The 21,937-nt window shown below is 47.9% G+C and overlaps 1 protein-coding gene across 2 annotated transcripts; it reads right to left on the reverse strand.

Annotated features, from left to right (window-relative positions):
- Positions 1-700: 700 nt before the first annotated feature.
- Positions 701-21,623, reverse strand: LOC310697370 (perilipin-3-like). 2 transcript variants are annotated; one of them, XM_083483970.1, is made up of 8 exons: positions 21,470-21,623; positions 13,607-13,676; positions 12,396-12,591; positions 8,846-8,928; positions 7,043-7,340; positions 5,869-6,068; positions 4,381-4,512; positions 701-2,666 (listed from the first exon to the last, which is right to left on the reverse strand). In XM_083483970.1, exons 2-8 carry the CDS (start codon positions 13,667-13,669, stop codon positions 2,247-2,249), a joined length of 1,392 nt encoding a protein of 463 aa, XP_083340096.1. In that variant the 5' UTR covers positions 13,670-13,676; positions 21,470-21,623; the 3' UTR covers positions 701-2,246. The 2 variants fall into 2 exon arrangements, with proteins under 2 accessions (XP_083340096.1, XP_083340097.1); XM_083483971.1 differs by lacking the exon at positions 4,381-4,512.
- Between the last annotated feature and the right edge of the window lie 314 nt (positions 21,624-21,937).

A 21,937-nucleotide genomic window follows, 5' to 3' on the forward strand; every position in this document is an offset into this window, starting at 1 on the left:
CCCCACACCTGCCCGCCCCGTCCCCCCCAAAACAGTCCTTCTGTCTTGTCAGGATTCAACCTCAATCCGTTAGTTGCCATCCGTCCTCTGACCGCCTCTAGACACTCGCAAAGGACCTTCACTGGTTCCGATTTGAAAGAGAGGTAGAGCTGGGTATCATCCGCATACTGATGAACACCCAGCCCAAACCCCCTGATGATCTCTCCCAGCGGCTTCATGTAGATCAGGCATAGGCAAACTCCGGCCCTCCAGATGTTTGGGACTACAACTCCCATCATCCCTGACCACTGGTCCTGTTAGCTAGGGATGATGGGAATTGTAGTCCCAAGCATCTGGAAGGCCGGAATTTGCCTATGCCCAATATAGATGTTAAAAAGCATGGGGGAGAGGGCGGAGCCCTGAGGCACCCCACAGATGAGAACCCAGCGGTCTGAACACTCATCTTCCAACGCCACTTTCTGGACACGGCCCAGGAGGAAAGAGAGGAGCCACTGCATAAGTTTCCCTGTTTAGGGAAACTGTTTAATAGGTTATTATATTTTAATATTCTGTTGGAAGCCGCCCAGAGTGGCTGGGGAAACCCAGCCAGATGGGCGGGGTATAAATAATAAATTATTATTATTATTTCCCCCAACTCCTCTGGACAGTCCAGGAGGAGACCCTGGTCGATGGTATCAAAAAGCGCTGAGAGATCCGCAGCTCAAAAGAAGTCATTTCTTTATTCTGGAAGTAAAACAATTCTACGGAGGTACAAAAACGTTAGTGGCACTTCAGACTGGATTTCTCGGGACCGGCGTTGATTCCAGGGCTCACCAAAGTTCCTCTTGACCTGCGCTCAGACAGCTCCAAGTGGTTACCTCCTTGTCCTTCTCCTTTCCCAGAAAAAAAAAAAGCCTGCTCTTTAGCTCGAAATAGGAACAAACAGCAACCCACTGGAAACCTGAACGGCTGTTTGCTCTGAATGAGCACTAAAGAGCAGTTTCACACCCCAGAGGGCAGCAGCAAGACTAGAGGAATTGTGGTGTTACAAAAGAAAGGCCACCAACGAAGGCTATGCAAGATTCATGCTGGAACCACATTAAGAGCAGGGTGGGGTCTTTTTTCCACCCCCATGGCATTGGGAAGAAACTTGAGAAATTGAGGAGGGGGGCAGGGAAGAGAAATATTGTCCAAAACTGAAAGCCACAACAGGGTAGGGCAAGAGTGAAGGAGGAGACATTTCACTAATAGTTAAAACAATAGTTCAAACCTACGTTAAAAGCATTGGGATTTCCTGAATCTAAATCTAGAAAACCATGATTTACAGGGCACACATGGATAGCTCAGTCAATAGGGCATAAGACCCCCTAATTCCAGAGGTTGTGGGTTCGAGTCCCAAGTTGGGCAAAAGTTTCCTGCGTTGAAGGGGGCTGGACTAGTTAGAGGACCGTCATGGGTCCCTTCCAACTCTACAATTCCGTGTTAGATCATGGCCAGTGTCAGTCTTACTCAAGAGTAGACTAGCTGAAAATAATGCACATAGCTCACTTGGCTCCAGTCGTTTCAAGAGGTTTGCAGCCACTGTCAGTCCTACTCGGAAGTAGAACCATGACATGCTGGGCATGGGTCTACTTGGGAGTAGGGCCAGCAGTAGATGCAACCCATTGCTTCGGAACATTAATTTCAAACGGTCAACTCTTTAGTAGAACTTAGCTTGAGAAAACCATTTCTCTCTCTCTCTCTTTTTTAATAGTAAATTCCAAAAATTCTAGTGGCCCCCAGATTGTGTAAGTAATTTACCCAAGTAATTTACTCCTCCCATTTCAAAATTTCAGAGTTCTGAGCTATTTGCTAGGGACTTTAAATGCCCCTAAGTCTTGGCAGTGGGGGAATAGGACAATATTCTCTTTCTAAAGGAAGGGAGATGTGTTAGACAAACACACAAAGCAGCTCATCGTTCAGACCATTTTTTTCCTTGTCGCCGCCACCATTCAGCATTCCCAAAAGGCACATCTAAATTACAACAGGTGCTGTTGGAACCTCTGCTTAGCCAGAAACACCTGGGAACTGTAGTTCTGCAAAAAGAAAATAAAAAAGCACCAGGTCTTTGAGACGGGGAAGCTATGGTCCTCCAGATGTGCTGGGAGCCAAGAGCCACAACATCTGGAGGGCTACAGGTTCGGTATTCTCGACTTCCTTGCAATACTACGGTTCCCAAGGATTCTCTGCAGCCGCCACAGATTTCCGAAAAGCACAGCACGGAAGCTCTAAAGTTCCTTCTCCGGTTCGGAGGGCTCCTTTTGTGGGGTCTTAGGCTTTTCAGCGGGGTCTTCCTGGGCCTGGGAGCCAACTCCTTCTGCCTCTGGAAGCTCCACCAGGTTGGGCGCAAAGGGCCCCACCACCCACGGGAGGGGGACGTTTTGCACGACGTAGTCCAACATCTCATCCATCGAGCCGCGCGCCTTGGCGATGCTCTCGCGGCTCTGGCTCAGGAGGGCGGCCGGCACGTCTTGGAAGGAGCGAGCCCCAGAGAAGGACGAGTGGAGACCCTCGACGGTTTGGCGGACCTGCTGGACTCTGTCCTGGATGCCGGAGGGAAGGCCTTGGACGCTGGACACGAGGGTGACGCAGGAGAGCTGCAGCTGCTGGGTGAGGCCTCTGAGCATGGCGAGAGACTGGGATTCCACCTAGGAGAATAATAATAATAATAATAATAATAATAATAATAATAATAATAATAATAAATTTTATTTATACCCCACCCTCCCCAGCCAAGACGGGGCTCAGGGCGGCTAATAACTAATAATAAAAACAAGGTGATTGAAATACAACTTAAAAAACAAGATTAAAATACATTAAAACAATAAAATGCAGCCTCATCACAGGAGGAGAAAGGAAAAAAGAGGGGGAGGGAATCAAATTGATTCCAAGTCAAAGGCCAGGTGGAACAACTCTGTCTTACAGGCCCTGCGGAAAGAAATCAGATCCCGCAGGGCCCTGGTCTCATGAGGCAGAGAGTTCCACCGGGCCGGAGCCAGTGTTGAGAAGGCCCTGCCTCTGGTTGAGGCTAATATGACTTCCTTAGGGCCCGGGACCACTAGGGTGTTGCTATTTATGGACCTTAAGGTCCTCTGTGAGAAACAAGGAACCGCGTTGGCAACCTTGCGCAAAGTCCCCCCCCCCTTTAGAAACCAGCTTTTCTTCCACCTCAAGAGGGACTAGAACCTTGGCCCTTGGTTCTCAAACACCGGAAACCCGGACAGAAGTGTTCCGGGTTTCAAACATTTGTCAGAAGCCGAATGTCCGATGTGGCTGTCGGCTATAGTTTCCGGGGTGCCTGCACCAATCAGAAGCCGCGCCTTGGTTTTCGAACATTTTGGAAAGTCAAACGGACTTCCGGAACGGATTAAGTATGGTGCTTTTGTTTTTGCTATTTATTTTGTGTTTTTGAGGCTCTTTTGGTTAGTTTATTTTTGTTACTGTGCGGAATCCAGTTCAGCTACTGATGGATTGATTGATTGATTGATTGTGTGACTGCGGCAATGGATAAAAGCCCCCCAAACAATGACTATCATCAGCGCAGGTAAGAAAATGCCGTAATTTTCGCTCTATAAGACGCACCAGACCACAAGACGCACCTAGTTTTTGGAGGAGGAAAACAAGAAAAAAAATATTCTGAATCTCAGAAGCCAGAACAGCAAGAGGGATCGCTGCGCAGTGAAAGCAGCAATCCCTCTTGCTGTTCTGGCTTCTGGGACAGCTGTGCAGCCTGCATTCGCTCCATAAGACGCACACACATTTCCCCTTGCTTTTTAGGAGGGGAAAAAGTGAGTCTTATAGAGCAGAAAATACGGTAGTTTATTTCTGTGACTGTGTGGAACCCAGTGCAGAAAATAATACAGTGGTGCCTCGCAAGACGAAAAGAATCCGTTCTGTGATTCTCTCCGTCTAGCGGTTTTTTTCGTCTTGCGAAGCAAGCCCATTGACGGATTAGCGGATTAGCGCTATTAGCGGCTTTTAGCGGCTTATCTGCTGATCGGATCAGCTGATAAGCGGCTTAGCAGCTTAGAAAAAGGGGGGGGGGGAGGAAAAAAAACCAGCAGGAACTCGCAAGACATTGTCGTCTTGCGAAGCAAGCCCATAGGAGATTCGTTTTGCGAAGCACCTCCAAAACGGAAAACCCTTTCGTCTAGCGGGTTTTCCGTCTTGTGAGGCATTCGTCTTGCGGGGCACCACTGTACTGAAAAAGTGTGCAGATTTGCTGTACAGCATCAGATTCTTGATCGCAGGGTTGTCCATCAAGGGATCTTTTTTGGGGGTGGGTGGGGGGTAACTGGTCCTTCGTTTTTAGAAGGGGCTGGTCTCCCCACCCGCCCCCCCTAAGCGAAAGGGAAGAGCTACCTCTGGCCGCACCAGGGAGTGTTGTGGCTCAACGCTTTGAGCTTGCTTCTGGTTCCAATCCAGCCACATCTGATGTAGCTTCTCTTGGCCGCCATGTAGCTTGTGGTCCACTCCCTGTTTGACATGTTCCATCTGACAAGGGACAAGAAAGGGTGGGAGGGGAGCCACACCAGAAGCTTGCTTTTCTTTTCGTTTAAAAAAATAAATAAAAACCCAGTCGTTCTCCTGCACCGGCTATTGCTTATTGGTCAAGAAGAACCCTTTGGCTCTCGAGATGGCGTGGGACTACAACTCCCATCAGCAAGCACGGCCAAGGATGATGGGAGCTGTAGTTCTGCAACGTCTGGAGGGCCACAGGTTCCCCTACACCTTTTATAGAATCATGGAGTTGCGCAGAACCCCAAAGATCATCCGTTTCAAAAGGTGTCACTCTGGCGAATGCGGCAGATTGAACCAAAGATCATCCGTTTCAAAAGGTGTCACTCTGGCGAATGCGGCAGATTGAACCTGAAACCTCGACGTCATCAGCACTGCGCTCTGAGTTATGTATAGACAAGGCCTGATGTGGATAGAGAATTGTTTTATGCCTCCATGCAATGCAGCCATTGCTTACCAACTCCAACGTCTCTGCAGTCCATGCGGTTGTTTTCACCAGGGTCCTCAAACATCGCCTGCTTAAATCTCACTCCGTTCCGGCCACCCAGTGCACACGCCATCCTGCCAAGCCCCGAACCTCAGTCCCCAACCCACCGAGGTGCCTCAAAAGTGGACAGAGGAGAGCTTCTCTCGCAACACTAGAAGGCAGTGGGCACCCCACGAAGCTGGGTGTTGGAAGAGAAAGGGCAGGCAAAAGGAAGTCCTTATTCTGACAACTGAACTGCGGAACTCTCTGCCACAGGAGGCCGTGACAGCAAGCTCCTTGGGTGCCTTTAAAATAGGGTTGTGACAAACTCATGGACCCGAAGGCTATCAGCAGATCCTAGGGACGATGGCTGCGTTCCACGTCCACGGTCAGATGTGGCAGGGCTCGGAATACCGGTTTCTGGGAATCAGAAACTGCTGTTGTGCTTGCGCCCTGCTTGCCAGATTCCCAGAAGAATCTGGGTGATCACTAGATCAATGGCCTGTTCTGGCAAGCTCTCCTTTATGCCCTAGAACCCGTGCGTCTTCTACCCATTCAATCCAACCCCTCTAATCGTTTGCCAACAATACATCGCTGGAACCTTCACCCTGGGCAGCTGAAATGTGCCTTATGTGATGTCACAGCAGCTCAGCCAATGGGCACTTCTCAAGCTGTAAATCACTATTATTTATTAAGTTCATAGGGTGGTTTACAACATAACCCCCCACAAAATACACAATAGCAAAATATCCCAATAAACCACATGTCCGCCACCCCAGACATAAGCAACCCCAGCCCGGTTAAGGAGTGTGTAGAGTATAGATTAGAAACAAAAGGCTCTGGATCTGTTTTCGGGGCATTCTTACCAGCTCAATGGTTTGGTGCAGCTGGGCGAGGGCATCCTGGGTACTTTGCTTGGCATCCCTCAGCTTGCCCAGAGAGTGCTGGTAGGCTCGGTGGCGGAGTTTGGCTGAGAGAGACCCCAGGCGCACAAAGTAGCTCCTTTGCTCCTTCTGCTGCTCCACAGTGGCAATTTCAAAACCCTCGACGGAGGTAGCGAGTTCAGCTGGGAATGAGAGTGGGGTGGTGGTTATGGTGGCGTTAAAGGTATCAGTTCAATATGCACAAAACGCTATGTCTGAATGCCTAGTACTTCAAATGCTTTGCACAGAAGTTTGCACCAGACGGGAGGTTTCACTCTGGTAAATGCGGCAGAAAAGTTTGGATGTTTCTAGTTCAGTCATTAGCAGTGGTGCAGTGTCGGTTGCCAGCGTCCAGAGTAAGGAAAGTACTGTGGCCCATAAACTGTGGGGAGAAGCAATCCTTCGTCACAGACAAGAGAAAGTTCAGGGGAAAGTTGATGCGAGAGGCGGTCCCTATTCTGCCCACCAGGAACTTGGGACCTCTAGGACCAACTGGCGACATCATGGTTCATGGTGAGAACAGGGTAACCGTTCAGACAGGGGGGCATAAATATATATAGTATGATAAACATAACCCCCTCCTGTTAAATATCAGGCAGGTACTTTCTCTCTCTCTCTCTCTCTCTCTCTCTCTCATCTTCTAAATATTTATTTAAAACATCTAACCAACCACTTAATTATTTCTGAGCGGCGTATGTAAAAACAATGTGCAGATAATGGGCGAGCACAGCGGTCTATCAAAAACCCCCAAGCAGTAGAGGAAAATCGGGAAAAAATAAGGATAAAACGCTCAAATATTTTAAGTTCTTGAAATGTAATTTGGAAATGTATGTAACACTGAGAAGCAAGTGAGGGAGGGAAGTGAAACATCGAGGAGTGGAGTGGGAAGTCAACTTTTAAATCTGAATTAATTTGGTGTCGATCTGTGATTTAAAAATAAATAAAAATGGCAAAAAAAACGAAAGCAGGTATCTTTCCCAGTCTGCATTTGTCCAGGAACTGGTTTTTAATATATTTTATTGCTTTACTGCCTGTGTGTTTGCTGCCTTGAGTAACTTTGGGAGGGAAATTTAACGAACGATACGAATAAAATAATTCCCTTAACGAGGATACCTACCCAGTTCTTTGTCCGTCATCGGGAGATAATGGTCCACTAGCTCTTCGGACTTGCCCAGGACCACATCCATGCCAGTGGTGACCATTTGACCCACTCTGGACCCCAGGACGGTGTTCACACTGCCAGCCACCACCGATCTGGTCATCTCCACGCCACCATGTACGGCGCCTTTGGCCATTTCCACCACCCCGCTCACGCCGCCAGCCACAGCATCCTTCGCCCCGTTGAAGGTACCGGAGACAGTGTCCCGGGCCCCAGTCACTTTGGTGGAGACCAGTTCCTTCGTGTCTGCGACCACCTGGAAAATTGTGAGCAAAATGCTATGAACCAAAGTTTGCACTAGACAGGAGGTTTCACTCTGGCAAATGCGGCAGAAATGGTTGGATGTTTCCATTTCAGTCTTTAGCAGTGGCGCAGAGTGGATTGCGGGGTAAGGCAAGTATTGTGCCCCCTAAGCTGTGGGGAGAAGCAATCCTACGTCACAGACAGGGATAAGTTCCCATCATGCGAGTGTCAGTCTCTACTCTGCAAGATAAAATACGACGGCGTGTTCTTGACATTCCAGCTCCAAGAGTTTCTCGAACATGGTGACGAATTAAGAGTTTTGCACCAGCAGAATCTTGCTGTGCAACAACACACATAAAGCAGGTTGCTGTTTACATTGTGGGATGTGATCCATGAGAGGCAGTCAAGTACAACATTCCTTGTAATCCTAGAGAAGACATGCGAGGGAATGTTTGGTCCAGCCAGTCGAAACTTCCTGTTCCTCCTGGCTGGAGCAGCCTTCCTTTTGCATGTGATAGAAGGTGGGCGTGACCTTACCTGTACAGGTAACAAAAGGACGAGTCACGCAGCACACCTCCCTCTTTTTGACTTCCTTCTTTGTTTGACCAGCTTTTAGCTAGAACTGCTCTGCTAGCTCTCAGCTAGCAGAAGCACTGAGATTATTCCCCCATATGGGCTAGATCCACATATACGTACAGTGGTACCTCAGGTTAAGAACTTAATTCGGTCCGGAGGTCCGTTCTTAACCTGAAACTGTTCTTAACCTGAAGCACCACTTTAGCTAATGGGGCCTCCTGCTGCGCCGCCGGAACACAATTTCTGTTCTCATCCTGAAGCAAAGTTCTTAACCCAAAGTACTATTTCTTAGTTAGCAGAGTCTGTAACCTGAAGCATATGTTACCTGAGGTACCACTGTACTCAAAACTGCAAACCCGGAAGTAAGTGTTATGCTTTGCGAATATTTTTCGGAAGCTGAACGTGCTCCGTTTTGAGTGTTATGCTGAAGTCTGTTCTGTTTTCGCTATTTATTTTGCCTTTCTGTTTTGGCGTTTCTTTTGTTTTGTTTTTGTGACTGTGTGGAACCCAGTCCAGCTACCGATGCACTGATTGTGTGACTGCAGTACAACGCTGGTTGCTCTCGTTTTATGGACCAGTGGTCTTGTTAGGTAGTGAAATTCATGTTAACTTGCTGTTTTAGGGGTTGTTTTTAAAAGTCTGGAACGGATTAATCCGTTTTGCATGACTTTCTATGGGAAAGCGTGCCTCGGTTTTGGAACGCTTTGGTTTTGGAACGGACACCCGGATTAAGTTTGAGAACCAAGGTACCACTGTATATAAAAAGGGCAGATTTAAATACATAGGAAAAATCAGATCAGAGGTCCACTGAGTACAGTACTGTCTACACTGATTGGCAGCTGTCCATGGTTTTAGGGAGCCTGGAATTGAACTTTCTGCATTCAACGCAGATCATGTACCACTGAGCAGAGCATGTCGGGAAAGAAGAAAAAAATTACCAACCTTCTCTGATGGCTGCTGCAAAATAGGCAGTTTTTCTTCCAATTTGTCCAACCCTTTGCAAGCATACTCGTTGGCCGTTGCAACTAAAAAGACACAGAGATTATTTAGAGGCAGCTAAAAAAGCCAATGCAATTCTGGGCTGCATCAATAGGAGTATAGCATCTAGATCAAGGGAAGTAATAGTGCCACTGTATTCTGCTCTGGTCAGACCTCACCTGGAGTACTGTGTCCAGTTCTGGGCACCACAGTTCAAGAAGGACACTGACAAACTGGAACGTGTCCAGAGGAGGGCAACCAAAATGGTCAAAGGCCTGGAAACGATGCCTTATGAGGAACGGCTAAGGGAGCTGGGCATGTTTAGCCTGGAGAAGAGGAGGTTAAGGGGTGATATGATAGCCATGTTCAAATATATAAAAGGATGTCACATAGAGGAGGGAGAAAGGTTGTTTTCTGCTGCTCCAGAGAAGCGGACACGGAGCAATGGATCCAAACTACAAGAAAGAAGATTCCACCTAAACATTAGGAAGAACTTCCTGGCATTAAGAGCTGTTCGACAGTGGAATTTGCTGCCAAGGAGTGTGGTGGAGTCTCCTCCTTTGGAAGTCTTTAAGCAGAGGCTTGACAACCATATGTCAGGAGTGCTCTGATGGTGTTTCCTGCTTGGCAGGGGGTTGGACTCAATGGCCCTTGTGGTCTCTTCCAACTCTAGGATTCTATGATTCTATATTGATAGCTTCCAAAAACCAGCGATGCGGGGACAGGACAACCCGGGAAAGCATGCAGGCCATCTTGGCAGCAGTGGCCAGGGAACTGCTTTTTGGGGGATTTCCGGTAAGGCCTTGCCAAGCTGATAGTCCTCATGGGTGCCCAATGCCTAGTGAAAGCCGAGAAGCCGGAGAGTCGGCTGAATAAGGTTTTGGTCTGGAACAGGGGGCCTGCTGGGAGAGGACAGTCTTTGTCCCTACTTTGTTCAACACCTGAAGAATAAAAAAGGCTTGCTCACAACGTGCAACGTTATGGTTGGCCCCAATAAAGCAGTTTTGGGGAGTCCGGCTGACCCTCCAGAGCAGGGGTCAGCAAACTTTTTCAGCAGGGAGCCGGTCCACTGTCCCTCAGACCTTGCTGGGGGGCCGGACTATATTTTGAAAAAAAATAATGAACGAATTCCTATGCCCCATAAATAACCCAGAGATGCATTTTAAATAAAAGCACACATTCTACTCATGTGAAAACACACTGATTCCCGGACCGTGCATGGGCCAGATTGAGAAGGCGATTGGGCCGGATCCAGCCCCTGGGCCTCAGCATGCCTACCCATGCTCCAGAGGTTGTGGGACTCCAACTCCCATGAGCCCCCTACAGCCAGGGATGATGGGAGTTGTAGTTCGGCACCACCTGGTTGAGGGTTTTGGAATTCCTTCGCCTTAGCGATTGTTTTGCTTTTTCTGCAGACGGCGGTCACAGATTCAGCGCACGTGGCTCCCGCTCCCGAGAACCCTGTGAACTGTAGTTTGTTAAGGGTGCTGTGGCCCGTGCCCTGTGAGGGCAAACATACAGTATATGCCATCAAATGCCAACAGTGTCCTTCAGCTCTCTATATTGGACAAACAGGCCAAACCTTACGCCAAAGAATAAACGGACATAAATCTGACATCAAGAATCACAAAACAGAGAAACCAGTAGGAGAACACTTCAATCTCCCAGGACATTCTATACAAGATCTGTTTTACTACAAAGGAATTTCAGAAATAGACTGGAAAGAGAAGCTGCTGAATTGCAACTCATTACCAAACTTAAAACCATGGAGAGACCTGGTCTGAACAAAGACATTGGATTCTTATCTCATTATACATGACTAAGCCATTTTTCACCTTCTCACCCCTTGCATTTTCCTGTAAGACCTATTGCAGTCGTTAAGAGTCGTCAACAGGCTCATCTTAGCTACCTGCCAATCTCCCATTCCCACCACCCTTTTGAGTAATACCCCTCCCCACCTTCTCACTATATAGAAGGATCTGGCAACTTCTGTTTCAGTGTATCTGAAGAAGTGTGCATGCACACGAAAGCTCATACCAAGAACTACCTTAGTTGGTGTTTAAGGTGCTATTGGAAGGAATTTTTTTATTTTGACTATGGCAGACCAACACGGCTACCTATCTGTATACAGTTCCCAGGGTTCAGGGAGAGTCCTGCGCTTAAAAGGCACAGCTTGGAGGTGACCCAAGAGACCCTGTTTTTAAAGTCACATCCACACCATACACCTACAGAACCGCAGATATGTAGTTGGGTGGGTCCACAAGTGTCATCTAGTCTGACCCCCTGCAACACCCTTTGTGGGGCTCGAACCTACGACCTTGGGATTAAGAGTCTGATGCTCTACCAAATGAGCTATCCAGAAATGGAGGATAGTTCCTTCTCGTTCTTCTCCCCTTCCTCACCAAAGGATTTTAGGAACTGTAGTTTGCCAGGTGCGTGGTGTGCGAGAAGAAAACTACAGTTCCCGGGATTCTTTGGGGAGTGTTCTGTTTCTTTTTTAAAATGCACGGTATATGCTTTGAAAGAGAATATGATGAAAATGATGTATAGATGGTATATTACACCAGTAAAATTAGCTAAAATATAAAAAAAACAAATAATAAATGTTGGAAATGTAAAGAAAAAGAAGGAACATTTTATCATATGTGGTGGGAATGTAAGAAAGTAAAGAACTTCTGGGAAATGATATATAATGAGATGAAAAAGATGTTGAAATATACGTTTTTAAAAAATACCAGAAGCATTTTTACTTGGTATTATAGGTCAGGACATTAATAGGCAAGATGTTAAATTATTTTTATATGCAACAACTGCGGCAAGAGTATTGTTAGCCCAGAAATGGAAGCAAGAAGAAATTCCGACGAAAGAAGAACGGCAGACAAAATTAATGGACTATGCAGAATTGGACAAAATGACAGGAAGGATTCGAAACCTGCGGGACCAGATATTTACAGAAGATTGGAAGAAGTATCTGAATTATTTGAAGAGCAACTGTAATCAACAAATTACGCTAGTAGGACTACAATAAGTTTTGTAAGGACAAATATATGAAGTGTTACAAAGTAGAAAAAGATAAAGAGATATTGGTTATGAGTTTGAAATGTAACCGGGAAGATAAGAAATGCATACTGAGAGATTAGACTGGAAAATTTCCAGACAGGATTGATGGAAGTCAAAAATTTGAATAAGATGTAAAAGTATGTTTAATTACTGTTGAAAATGATGTTTAAAAAACTAATAAATATATATATATATGGGTGTGATCTACAAGATCCTTCTTTTTGTGCCACGCCATGCACCGAAAACATATTCAAAGCATGCGACTCCCTTCCCCTGCCGAAGAATTCTGGAAACCATAGTTTGCCAGTGGCGAGGTGCAAACTACAGTTCCCAGGATCCTCTGGGGGAACGCCCTGCGCTTTAAGCATACAGTGAGGAGGTGAGGTTACGTGCCACAGTTTCTCAGCGCGGCACAAGGCACGCAACAAAGCAACAATTCAACAGCGTCACCTACTCTGAGGCTCGAGCTTCGTCAGGAGAGGTTGGGCGCCGCCAACGGCCGCCGCCGTGAGGGTCTTCACGCTCTTCTCTGCCACGTCGCAGACGGACTTGAGGTAGGGGTGGGTCTCTTTTGTGGAGGCGTAAGCCGAGGAGACCATGTCGAAGGTCGAACTGACCAGCGGGAGGCTGACCACTCGACTGACCACATTCTACCAGGGCAGGAGAGAAAGAGAAAAATTATCACTTGGGCAGCACATTTTCAGTGGTGCCTTGGTTCTGAAACGCCTTGGTTCCCAAATGCCGAAAACCCGGAAGTGTTCCGGTTTTCAAATGTTTGTTGGAAGCCGAACGTCCGATGCGGCTGTCGGCTATTGTTTCCGGGGCGCCTGCACCAATCAGAAGCTGCGCCTTGTTTTTCGAACATTTCAGAAGTCAAACGGACTTCCGGAACAGATTAAGTTTGCCGCTTTTGTTTTTGCTATTTATTTTTGAGGCTTTTTCGGTTCATTTGTTTTTGTGACTGTGTGAGGCCCAGTTCAGCTACTGATGGATTGATTGTGTGACCTCGGCAATGGATAAAAGCCCCCCATCCAAACAATGACTATCACCAGCGCAGGTAAGAAAACATTTTAATTTTTATCCTCTACAATACTGTCTTATTTATTTTATAGTACAGTACATTGTTTATTGGGGATGTGGGTAGCGCTGTGGGTTAAACCACAGAGCCTAGGACTTGCTGATCAGAAGGTTGGCGGTTCGAATCCCCGCAACGGGGTGAGCTCCTGTTGTTCGGTCCCTGCTCCTGCCAACCTAGCAGTTCGAAAGCACGTCAAAGTGCAAGTAGATAAATAGGTACCACTCCGGCGGGAAGGCAAATGGCGTTTCCGTGCGCTGCTCTGGTTCGCCAGAAGCGGCTTAGTCCTGCTGGCCACATGACCCGGAAGCTGTATGCCGGCTCCCTCGGCCAGTAAAGCGAGATGAGCGCCGCAACCCCAGAGTCGGACACGACTGGACCTAATGGTCAGGAGTCCCTTTACCTTTGTGTACATTGCAGCAGCCTTTGGCTATGTGCAATAAAACTGACTGACTGACTGACTGAAATCTCCTACCTGGAATAAAGGGGCGCAATTATTTGGCCAAGGAGAGAAAAGGGGCAGATCAGGGCCCAGAAACCGCCAGCGACTAACACCAAGCTTGGGGTGAAGGGACTCACTCCTCACATACCTGCTGATCAGGCTCTTGGTTTTCTGGAGCCGTGTCGCTCACGGGGCTTCCTTCCGACGTCATGGCACGGCTAAAAGAGAGGAGGAAGAAGCTGTCAGGAGAGGCAGGAGGGCTCTGGTTCGCCAGAAGCGGCTTAGTCCTGCTGGCCACATGACCTGGAAGCGGTATGCCGGCTCCCTCAGCCAATAAAGCAAGATGAGCGCCGCAACCCCAGAGTCGGCCACAACTGAACCTAATGGTCAGGGGTCCCTTTACCTTTACCTTACAGTGGTACCCCTGGTTGCGAACGGGATCCATTTCGGAGCCCTGTTTGCATCATGAGCAGAACGCAAGCAGCATCTGTGAGTGCGCAGGTTGCGATTCGCCGCTTCTGCGTACATCATTCTGAGTGTCTGCGCATGCGGCGAAACCCGGAAGTAAGCCGTTCTGTTACTTCCGGGTCGCCGCAGGACGCAACCTGAAAAGACATAACCTGAACCGAATGTAACAAGAGGTATGACTGCATTCTTATTATTAGAATCATAAAATCATAGAATTGTTGGAAGCGGACCCCTTCCTGAGATTAGGAGTCCTGTGCTCTACCACCGAAGCCCCAGTCTGACTTTGAAGATACAGGGAACTGAAACTTGACCGTTCTGAAATAACAGCAGCAATAATAATAATAATAATAATTTATTATTTGTACCCCGCTCATCTGGCTGGGTTTCCCCAGCCACTCTGGGCGGCTTCCATAGAAACCAAAAAACACTAAAATATCATACATTAAAAACTTCCCTGAACAGGGCTGCCTTAAGTTGTCTTCTGAATATCAGGTAGTTGTTTATCATTTTGACATCTGTCAAAAATATTATTGGCATCTGTCAAAAATATTATTGGCCCAAAAATGGAAGCAAGAAGAATTACCGATGATTGAAGAATGGAGGAAGAAGTTAATGGACTATGCAGAACTAGATAAACTAACAGGAAGAATTCGAAACTGGCGGGATCAGAAATTCACGGAAGACTGGAGTAAATTTACGGACTATTTGAAAAGTATTTGTGAAGATCAGACGACGTTTGTAGGTTTGCAAGAAGTTTTGTGAGGAGTATTGCAAAAATGGAGAAGGGGGAGGATGATTCGTTAAGAGATGTAAAGGCAATATAAAGTTAAGAAATGCATAAGAAGTGGTTAAAACGGTGGATCTTCAGAGGTGCTGATGGAAGTCTAAAAAGATTGTATAAGTCAGGGGTCTGCAACCTTTAAGACAAAAAGAGCCACTTGGACCCGTTTCCGAAGGGAAAAAAAACTGGGAGCTGCAAAACCATTGACACTTAAAACAAATATATCTCCGGAGCCGCGATCTGACAGCGGGCGGGAAGGTGACTAACACACGCACCGCCCCCATGCGACGTCACAGCCAGTACAGCGCCCGCCACAGTGGGGAGTGTCGGGGCGCACAATGCGCCTCCTCCCCTCGCTAGTATCTGCCCCGGAGCCGCAGCAAAGGTGTAAAAGAGCCACATGCGGCTCCGGAGCCGCAGGTTGCAGACCCCTGGTATAAGTGATAAGTTTTGTGGTACATTTTATAATTTATATGTTAAAATCAATAAAAATATATATTTTTAAAAAAGAAACTTGACCGTTCTGCACAAAATGCCTGCGTGCCAGCACTGCGCTACAGATGCAAGAGGTGACACATGTGAACAAGCACAGCCCCGCCTGGGCATGTCAGACGAATGCGCTCAGGTCCCGTTCAGAGAGTCAACTTTGCCCTAGTGGGCTGTCTGCCTCTGGCAGAGAAGGGCCTTACTCATTTGAGGACACGGCCTGCAGCTTCCAACCTCCTGCCTGGAAGGTCAGGCTTCGATGACTCAGAGCACGTACATGCAGCAGCCGTGCAAGCGTGGAGCATGCTTGTGCAATGCACCTCACAACTGCTTCATAGAATCATAGAGCTGGAAGAGGCCACAAGGGCCACCGAGTCCAACCCCCTGCCAGGCAGGAAACACCACCAGAGCACTCCTGACATCTGGTTGTCAAGCCTCTGCTTAAAGACCTCCAAAGGAGGAGACTCCACCACACTCCTTGGCAGCAAATTCCACTGTCGAACAGCTCTTACTGTCAGGAAGTTCTTCCTAATGTTGAGGTGGAATCTTCTTTCTTGTAGTTTGGATCCATTGCAACCTTTCTCCCTCCTCTATGTTCCTTCCCGTGTCAACATTCACCGAGAGCTGGAAATCTCCGCATGCCTGGAAGTGTTTCACCTGCACCCACTTAGCAACATGTTGCAACATACAAAGTTGCTTTCCGCCACAGGCAGGATGGATAAAAACCAATGATTTTTTAAAAAAATAAATAAATCGGATTTTAAAAATTTTATTAAATCGGATTTTTAAAATTTAAATTGGATTTTTTTTAAAAAAATGCTTCCGGAGGAGAAATCTTCCTAAAGATAGCTTTCTGTTTAAGTTACACTATAGTCCAAAGGCTATCAGGAAATAAGGATTTGTCTTTAAGTTTTTCATGTGTGCTAAAACTCAGTCTAAGTATGTTTTTTTAAAAAAATCGTTTAAACAACATCAGTTAACAAACGTGGATACATATGCTACAATGTTATTGTTTTAGTTAAATAAATGGTTTAAATCGTTGTGAAGGAAATGTTTCTTTTTCTCCTTCCAATCAACTACAGCAGAAAAGTTGTCCAAATATAAACCATAATTTCATAATTGCCTGTCTATGTATTTCTAATAGTATAACCAGTAATAGTATAACCAGTAACCACTCTGAACATTTATTATTCCAAAAATGAAAACCTTCATCTGGTTGTAAATACAGTGGTACCTCGGGTTAAGTACTTAATTCGTTCCGGAGGTCCGTACTTAACCTGAAACTGTTCTTAACCTGAAGCACCACTTTAGCTAATGGGGCCTCCCGCTGCCGCTGGAGCACGATTTCTGTTCTCATCCTGAAGCAAAGCTCTTAACCTGAAGCACTATTTCTGGGTTAGTGGAGTCTGTAACCTGAAGCGTATGCAGTGGCATAGCGTGGGGGGTGCAGGGGGGGCCGGCCGCACCGGGCGCAACATCTGGGGGTTAGGGTTAGGGGGCGCAAATCCACGGGTTAGGGGGCGCAAATTACTTGCCTTGCCCCGGGTGCTGACAACCCACGCTACGCCACTGAGCGTATGTAACCCAAGGTACCATTGTATTAAGATTATACTAGCAAGAATAAGTCTTTCTGTTAAATAAAAAAGATTTAAAGCAAGTCTTACTGACTAAATAAAAAAATTCCTTCCGGTAGCACCTTAAAGACCAACTAAGTTAGTTATTGGTACTTCTTTAGAAGTGTGCATGCACACGAAAGCTCATACCAAGAATAATAATAATAATAAATTTTATTTATATCCCGCCCTCCCCAGCCGAAGCCGGGCTCAGGGCGGCTAACAACAATAAAACAGTATAAAAGTATAACATAAACAACACTCTAAAATCATTCATTGTAAAATTAATTAATTCAGGCCACTGGCAACCATTGGGCCAGAGCTCCGCGAAGATTGCCGAGGGAGGGAGTCAGGCTGTGCCCTGGCCAAAGGCCTGGCGGAACAACTCTGTCTTGCAGGCCCTGCGGAAAGATGTCAAGTCCCGCAGGGCCCTGGTCTCTTGTGACAGAGTGTTCCACCAGATCGGAGCCACAGCCGAAAAAGCCCTGGCTCTAGTTGAGGCCAGCCTAACTTCTCTGTGGCCTGGGACCTTCAAGATGTTTTTATTTGAAGACCGTAAGTTTCTCTGTGGGGCATACCAGGAGAGGCGGTCCCGTAGGTACGAGGGTCCTAGGCCGTATAGGGCTTTAAAGGTTAAAACCAGCACCTTAAATCTGATCCTGTACTCCACCGGGAGCCAGTGCAGCTGGTGTAGCACCGGATGAATGTGATCTCGCAGCGAAGACCCCATAAGGAGTCTCGCCGCGGCATTCTGCACCCGCTGGAGTTTCTGGGTCAGTCTCAAGGGCAGCCCCACGTAGAGCGAGTTACAATAATCCAATCTGGAGGTGACCGTCGCGTGGATCACAGTGGCCAGGTCAGGGCGAGAGAGGTAAGGAGCCAACTGCTTAGCTTGGCGGAGATGGAAAAATGCCGCCTTTGTTATAGCTGCAATCTGCGCCTCCATGGAAAGGGAGGCGTCGAAGATTACACCCAAACTCTTAACAGACGGTGCTGGCACTAATTGCGCCCCCGCAAGAGATGGGAGTTGCCCCCCCAATCCCATATCGCCCCGCCCTAGCCACAGGACCTCTGTCTTCGAAGGATTTAGCTTCAACCGGCTCCCACGTAACCATCCAGCCACAGCTTCCAAACATCTGGTCAGTGTGTCTGGGGCCGAGTCAGGATGGCCATCCATCAACAGATAGAGTTGGGTGTCATCGGCATACTGATGGCAACCCAGCCCAAAACTCCGGACAAGCTGGGCGAGGGGGCGCATAAAGATGTTGAAAAGCATCGGGGAGAGTATCGCACCCTGAGGTACTCCACACACCAAGGAGTGGCGCGATGACAATTCCCCCCCAAGCGCCACCCTCTGTCCCCGACCAGAGAGAAACGAGCGCAGCCATTGAAGGACTGTGCCCTGGATCCCCACGTCGGCAAGGCGGTGGTCCAGAAGTTCGTGATCGACCATGTCGAAAGCTGCTGATAGATCTAGAAGAATCAGCAGCCCCGACCCGCCTCGATCCAGCTGTCTACGAAGATCATCTGTTAGGGCGACCAGAGCCGTCTCGGTCCCATGACCAGTGCGGAAGCCGGACTGGAATGGATCCAGAATGGAACTAACTTAGTTGGTCTTTAAGGTGCTACTGGAAGGAATTTTTTTATTTTGACTATGGCAGACCAACACGGCTACCTATCTGTAACTCTTACTGACTAGTGATTTAAATCGTGATTTGATTTAAATCAAATCCGCCCTGCTCAGTAGTGTTGGCTCGGATTGGCAGCAGCTCCCCAGGGCTGGTCATTCCCAGTCCGACTTGGAGATATCCAGGATTGAACCGGGCGACCTTCTCCATGCATTCAACGACTGACTCCTTCCCCTATCTCAGAGGTCAGCAACCTAAGGCCCATGGGCCGAAAGCGGCCTGGGGAGGTCGTTTGACTGGCCCACGAGCTGCCCCTGAACCGAGTTGCCCGCTCGCGCGCTCCGCTAAACTGGCACAGCACGACGCAAAGACTCGCTTCCATGGCACCGAAAACCGTGCCTGCGCAGACGCTGAAAACCGCATCTGCACATGTGCAGGCGCTGAAAATCACAGGTGTGCAAGCTCTCTCACACACAATACACAATCCAGCCCAGAGAGGGATCTCCGTGGGACCGATCTGGCCCAGGCAAGATAAATCTTGCTGAGCCCTGCCCTATCTTATACTGACCTTCACTGTAAGTCAGTGTTAGAAATCTGCCTGGTGCCAGGTGATCTCTGCCTGCCAGGCTGATGACTGACATCCCCGTCTGGTTGGCCCCTCCGGCTTCCTTAAGTGTTGTTGTTTAGTCGTTTAGTGGTGTCCGCCTCTTTGTGACCCCCTGGACCAGAGCACGCCAGGCACTTCCATTGCCTCCTGCAGTTTGGACTGCAAGAAGTTCAAACCTCTCCATCCTGAAGGAAATCAGCCCTGAGAGCTCACTGGAAGGACAGATCCTGGAGCTGAGGCTCCAATACTTTGGCCACCTCATGAGAAGAGAAGACTCCCTGGAAAAGACCCTGATGTTGGGAAAGATGGAGGGCACAAGGAGAAAGGGACGACAGAGGATGAGATGGTGGGACAGTGTTCTTGAAGCTACCAGCATGAGTTTGACCAAAGTGCGGGAGGCAGTGGAAGACAGGAGTGCCTGGCGTGCTCTGGTCCATGGGGTCACGAAGAGTCGGACATGACTAAACAACTAAACAACAACAAAGGACCCCTGACAGTTAATCCAGTCATGGCTGACTCTGGGGATGTAAAGCTCATCTCGCTTTACAGGCCAAGGGAGCCGGCGTACAGCTTCCGGGTCATGTGGCCAGCAGGACTAAGCCGCTTCTGGCGAACCAAAGCAGCACACGGGAAACGCCGTTTACCTTCCCGCCGGAGCAGTACCTATTTATCTACTTGCACTTTGACGTGCTTTCGAACTGCTAGGTTGGCAGGAGCAGGGACCGAGCAACGGGAGCTCACCCCGTTGCGGGGATTCGAACTGCCAACCTTCTGATCGGCAAGCCCAAGAGGCTCAGTGGTTTAACCCACAGCGCCACCCTCTCACAGGAGTAATTCCCACTTAAATGCCTGCATGGGATCAGACCCTTGCAGGGGTGTCCAATTTTTTTCCAAAGAGAGTCAGATTTGATGAAGTTAATATGCTTGACGGCTGACCAAAGTTGTTGAGCCCTGATCTAAACCTTCTTGCCTGTACGGAGGAAAGGAGTGTGTCTACACTTTACAAAGTTAAGATTTGCAGTAATTCCTCTGCCTGCTTTTTCATGTATCCCCCAGATGGAAGTACAGCCCCCTCAGATTGAAAAGGGTTCCCCTTAAAAAAAGAGTGTTTTAAATAGCTCACGGGCCTTTCCAATTCTCCTTAAATGCACATACAGTGGTTCCTCGGGTTACATACGCTTCAGGCTACAGTCTCCGCTAACCCAGAAATAGTGCTTCAGGTTAAGAACTTTGCTTCAGGATGAGAACAGAAATCGGGCTCCGGCGGCACAGCAGCAGCAGGAGACCCTATTAGCTAAAGTGGTGCTTCAGGTTAAGAACTGTTTCAGGTTAAGAACGGACCTCTGGAACGAATTAAGAACCACTGTACCTTCGCTTGACCTCTTGATTGAGAGCAGAGAAGGCTGTTAAGACTGCAGCTGAACACCAGGAACAAATCGCCTTCTTAGGAAGTCCAAGTTGCTTAAGAGAGTTAGAAGTTCTCACCAGGATCACCAAGATGTTATTTACTCATTAACTTGCCAGTCCTGAACTTCCCTGCCTTGGAAGTTAAATCCCATGGGTGCTTTTGTTATCAGCTAGGGTGTGTGTGTGTTTGTGTGTGTGTGCCTGTGCACTTCTTTTGGGAAACTCTGAATCGCTTTGCAGTGAAGCAAGGATCTCCTTTTGTTGAAGCCACACAGAAACACTTTCACATGCAAATACAGCCTCACAACACACGTCGAAGTTCCTTTTTTTTTAAAAAAAGAACTCTACTCCGGAAGCAAACCCTAGAAGGATGGAGGGGGAGGGGGGTGAATTGCCCCCAACCCGCTCCACTTTTAAACAAAAGCGTTCCAGAAATATCCAAACGGGGAGTTCCGAGGCATATTTTGATCCTACTTTTGCATTAAAAAACAACAACACTACTATTTGCATTTTGGAATCTTTCTCTCATTTGCTTGTTTCGATTCCCAAAACATTTAGCCAAATTTATGTATGCATAATTAAAGGAGATGCTGTATTATACAATCAATTTTTTCAGGCAATTAGGAGGTTTGTGGGGTTTTTTTTTTTACGATCCTAACAGTACAATCCTAGGCATGCCGACCCAGTTTTTAAATGGAGTTTGTTCCCAGGTAAGCAGGTATAAAAAAAGTTTTTTACAGGACTGTGAGGTGAGGAGGGGGCGCTGGAGGAAGAGGGAGTGTAAGAATCTGTGGGGTATTTTAAACGCGCGGTATGAACCAGCAGATCAGCAAGTCCCAACGCATTGCCCATTAAAATTAAGAAATCTCACCCACCCAGTTTTTAAAATCGTTCCCCAACAAATCTGGGATCCCTTAACCTCAGGAATTCCCTTTACCCCTCTCCCCCCAAGAAACTGCTTTTTAACCCCGGAACTGTTGCATACGATCGCCACCTTGAGACAATTAAACCACGACCATACCTTTCGACTACCCCGGATCCGGAGTAACGACGAAGGTCTTCCAGCGACGATCCGCACGCAGCTAAACGCGGAGGTGACTCGATTCAGCTACTCACCGGCGTGGGCGGGGACAGAATGTTGGCCCGCCGGCTTTGCTACATTGCGGCGCGTCGGAGCCAATCGGGCGAGGGGAGGAATCGAGCCCCGGCCAATGGGGAGCGGCGGAACGCGGCGGGGAACAGAACGTGGCGTCGCGAACTGGTTACAAAGGAAATCAATAATAGAGTTAAACAGGGCTTCTTCTTGCACGTGGGTGGCAGGTGGGCGTGGAAGGAGCAGGGAGCTGGAATTAATGCAGGGATCAGCAAACTTTTTCAGCAGGGGGCCGGTCCCCTGTCCCTCAGACCTTGTGGGGGGCCGGACTATATTTTGGGGAAAAAAATGAACGAATTCCTATGCCCCACAAATAACCCAGAGATGCATTTTAAA

The sequence above is a fragment of the Podarcis liolepis genome, assembly GCF_965112155.1.
Source record: "Podarcis liolepis genome assembly, chromosome: 18".
Classification (NCBI taxonomy): Eukaryota; Metazoa; Chordata; class Lepidosauria; order Squamata; family Lacertidae; genus Podarcis; species Podarcis liolepis.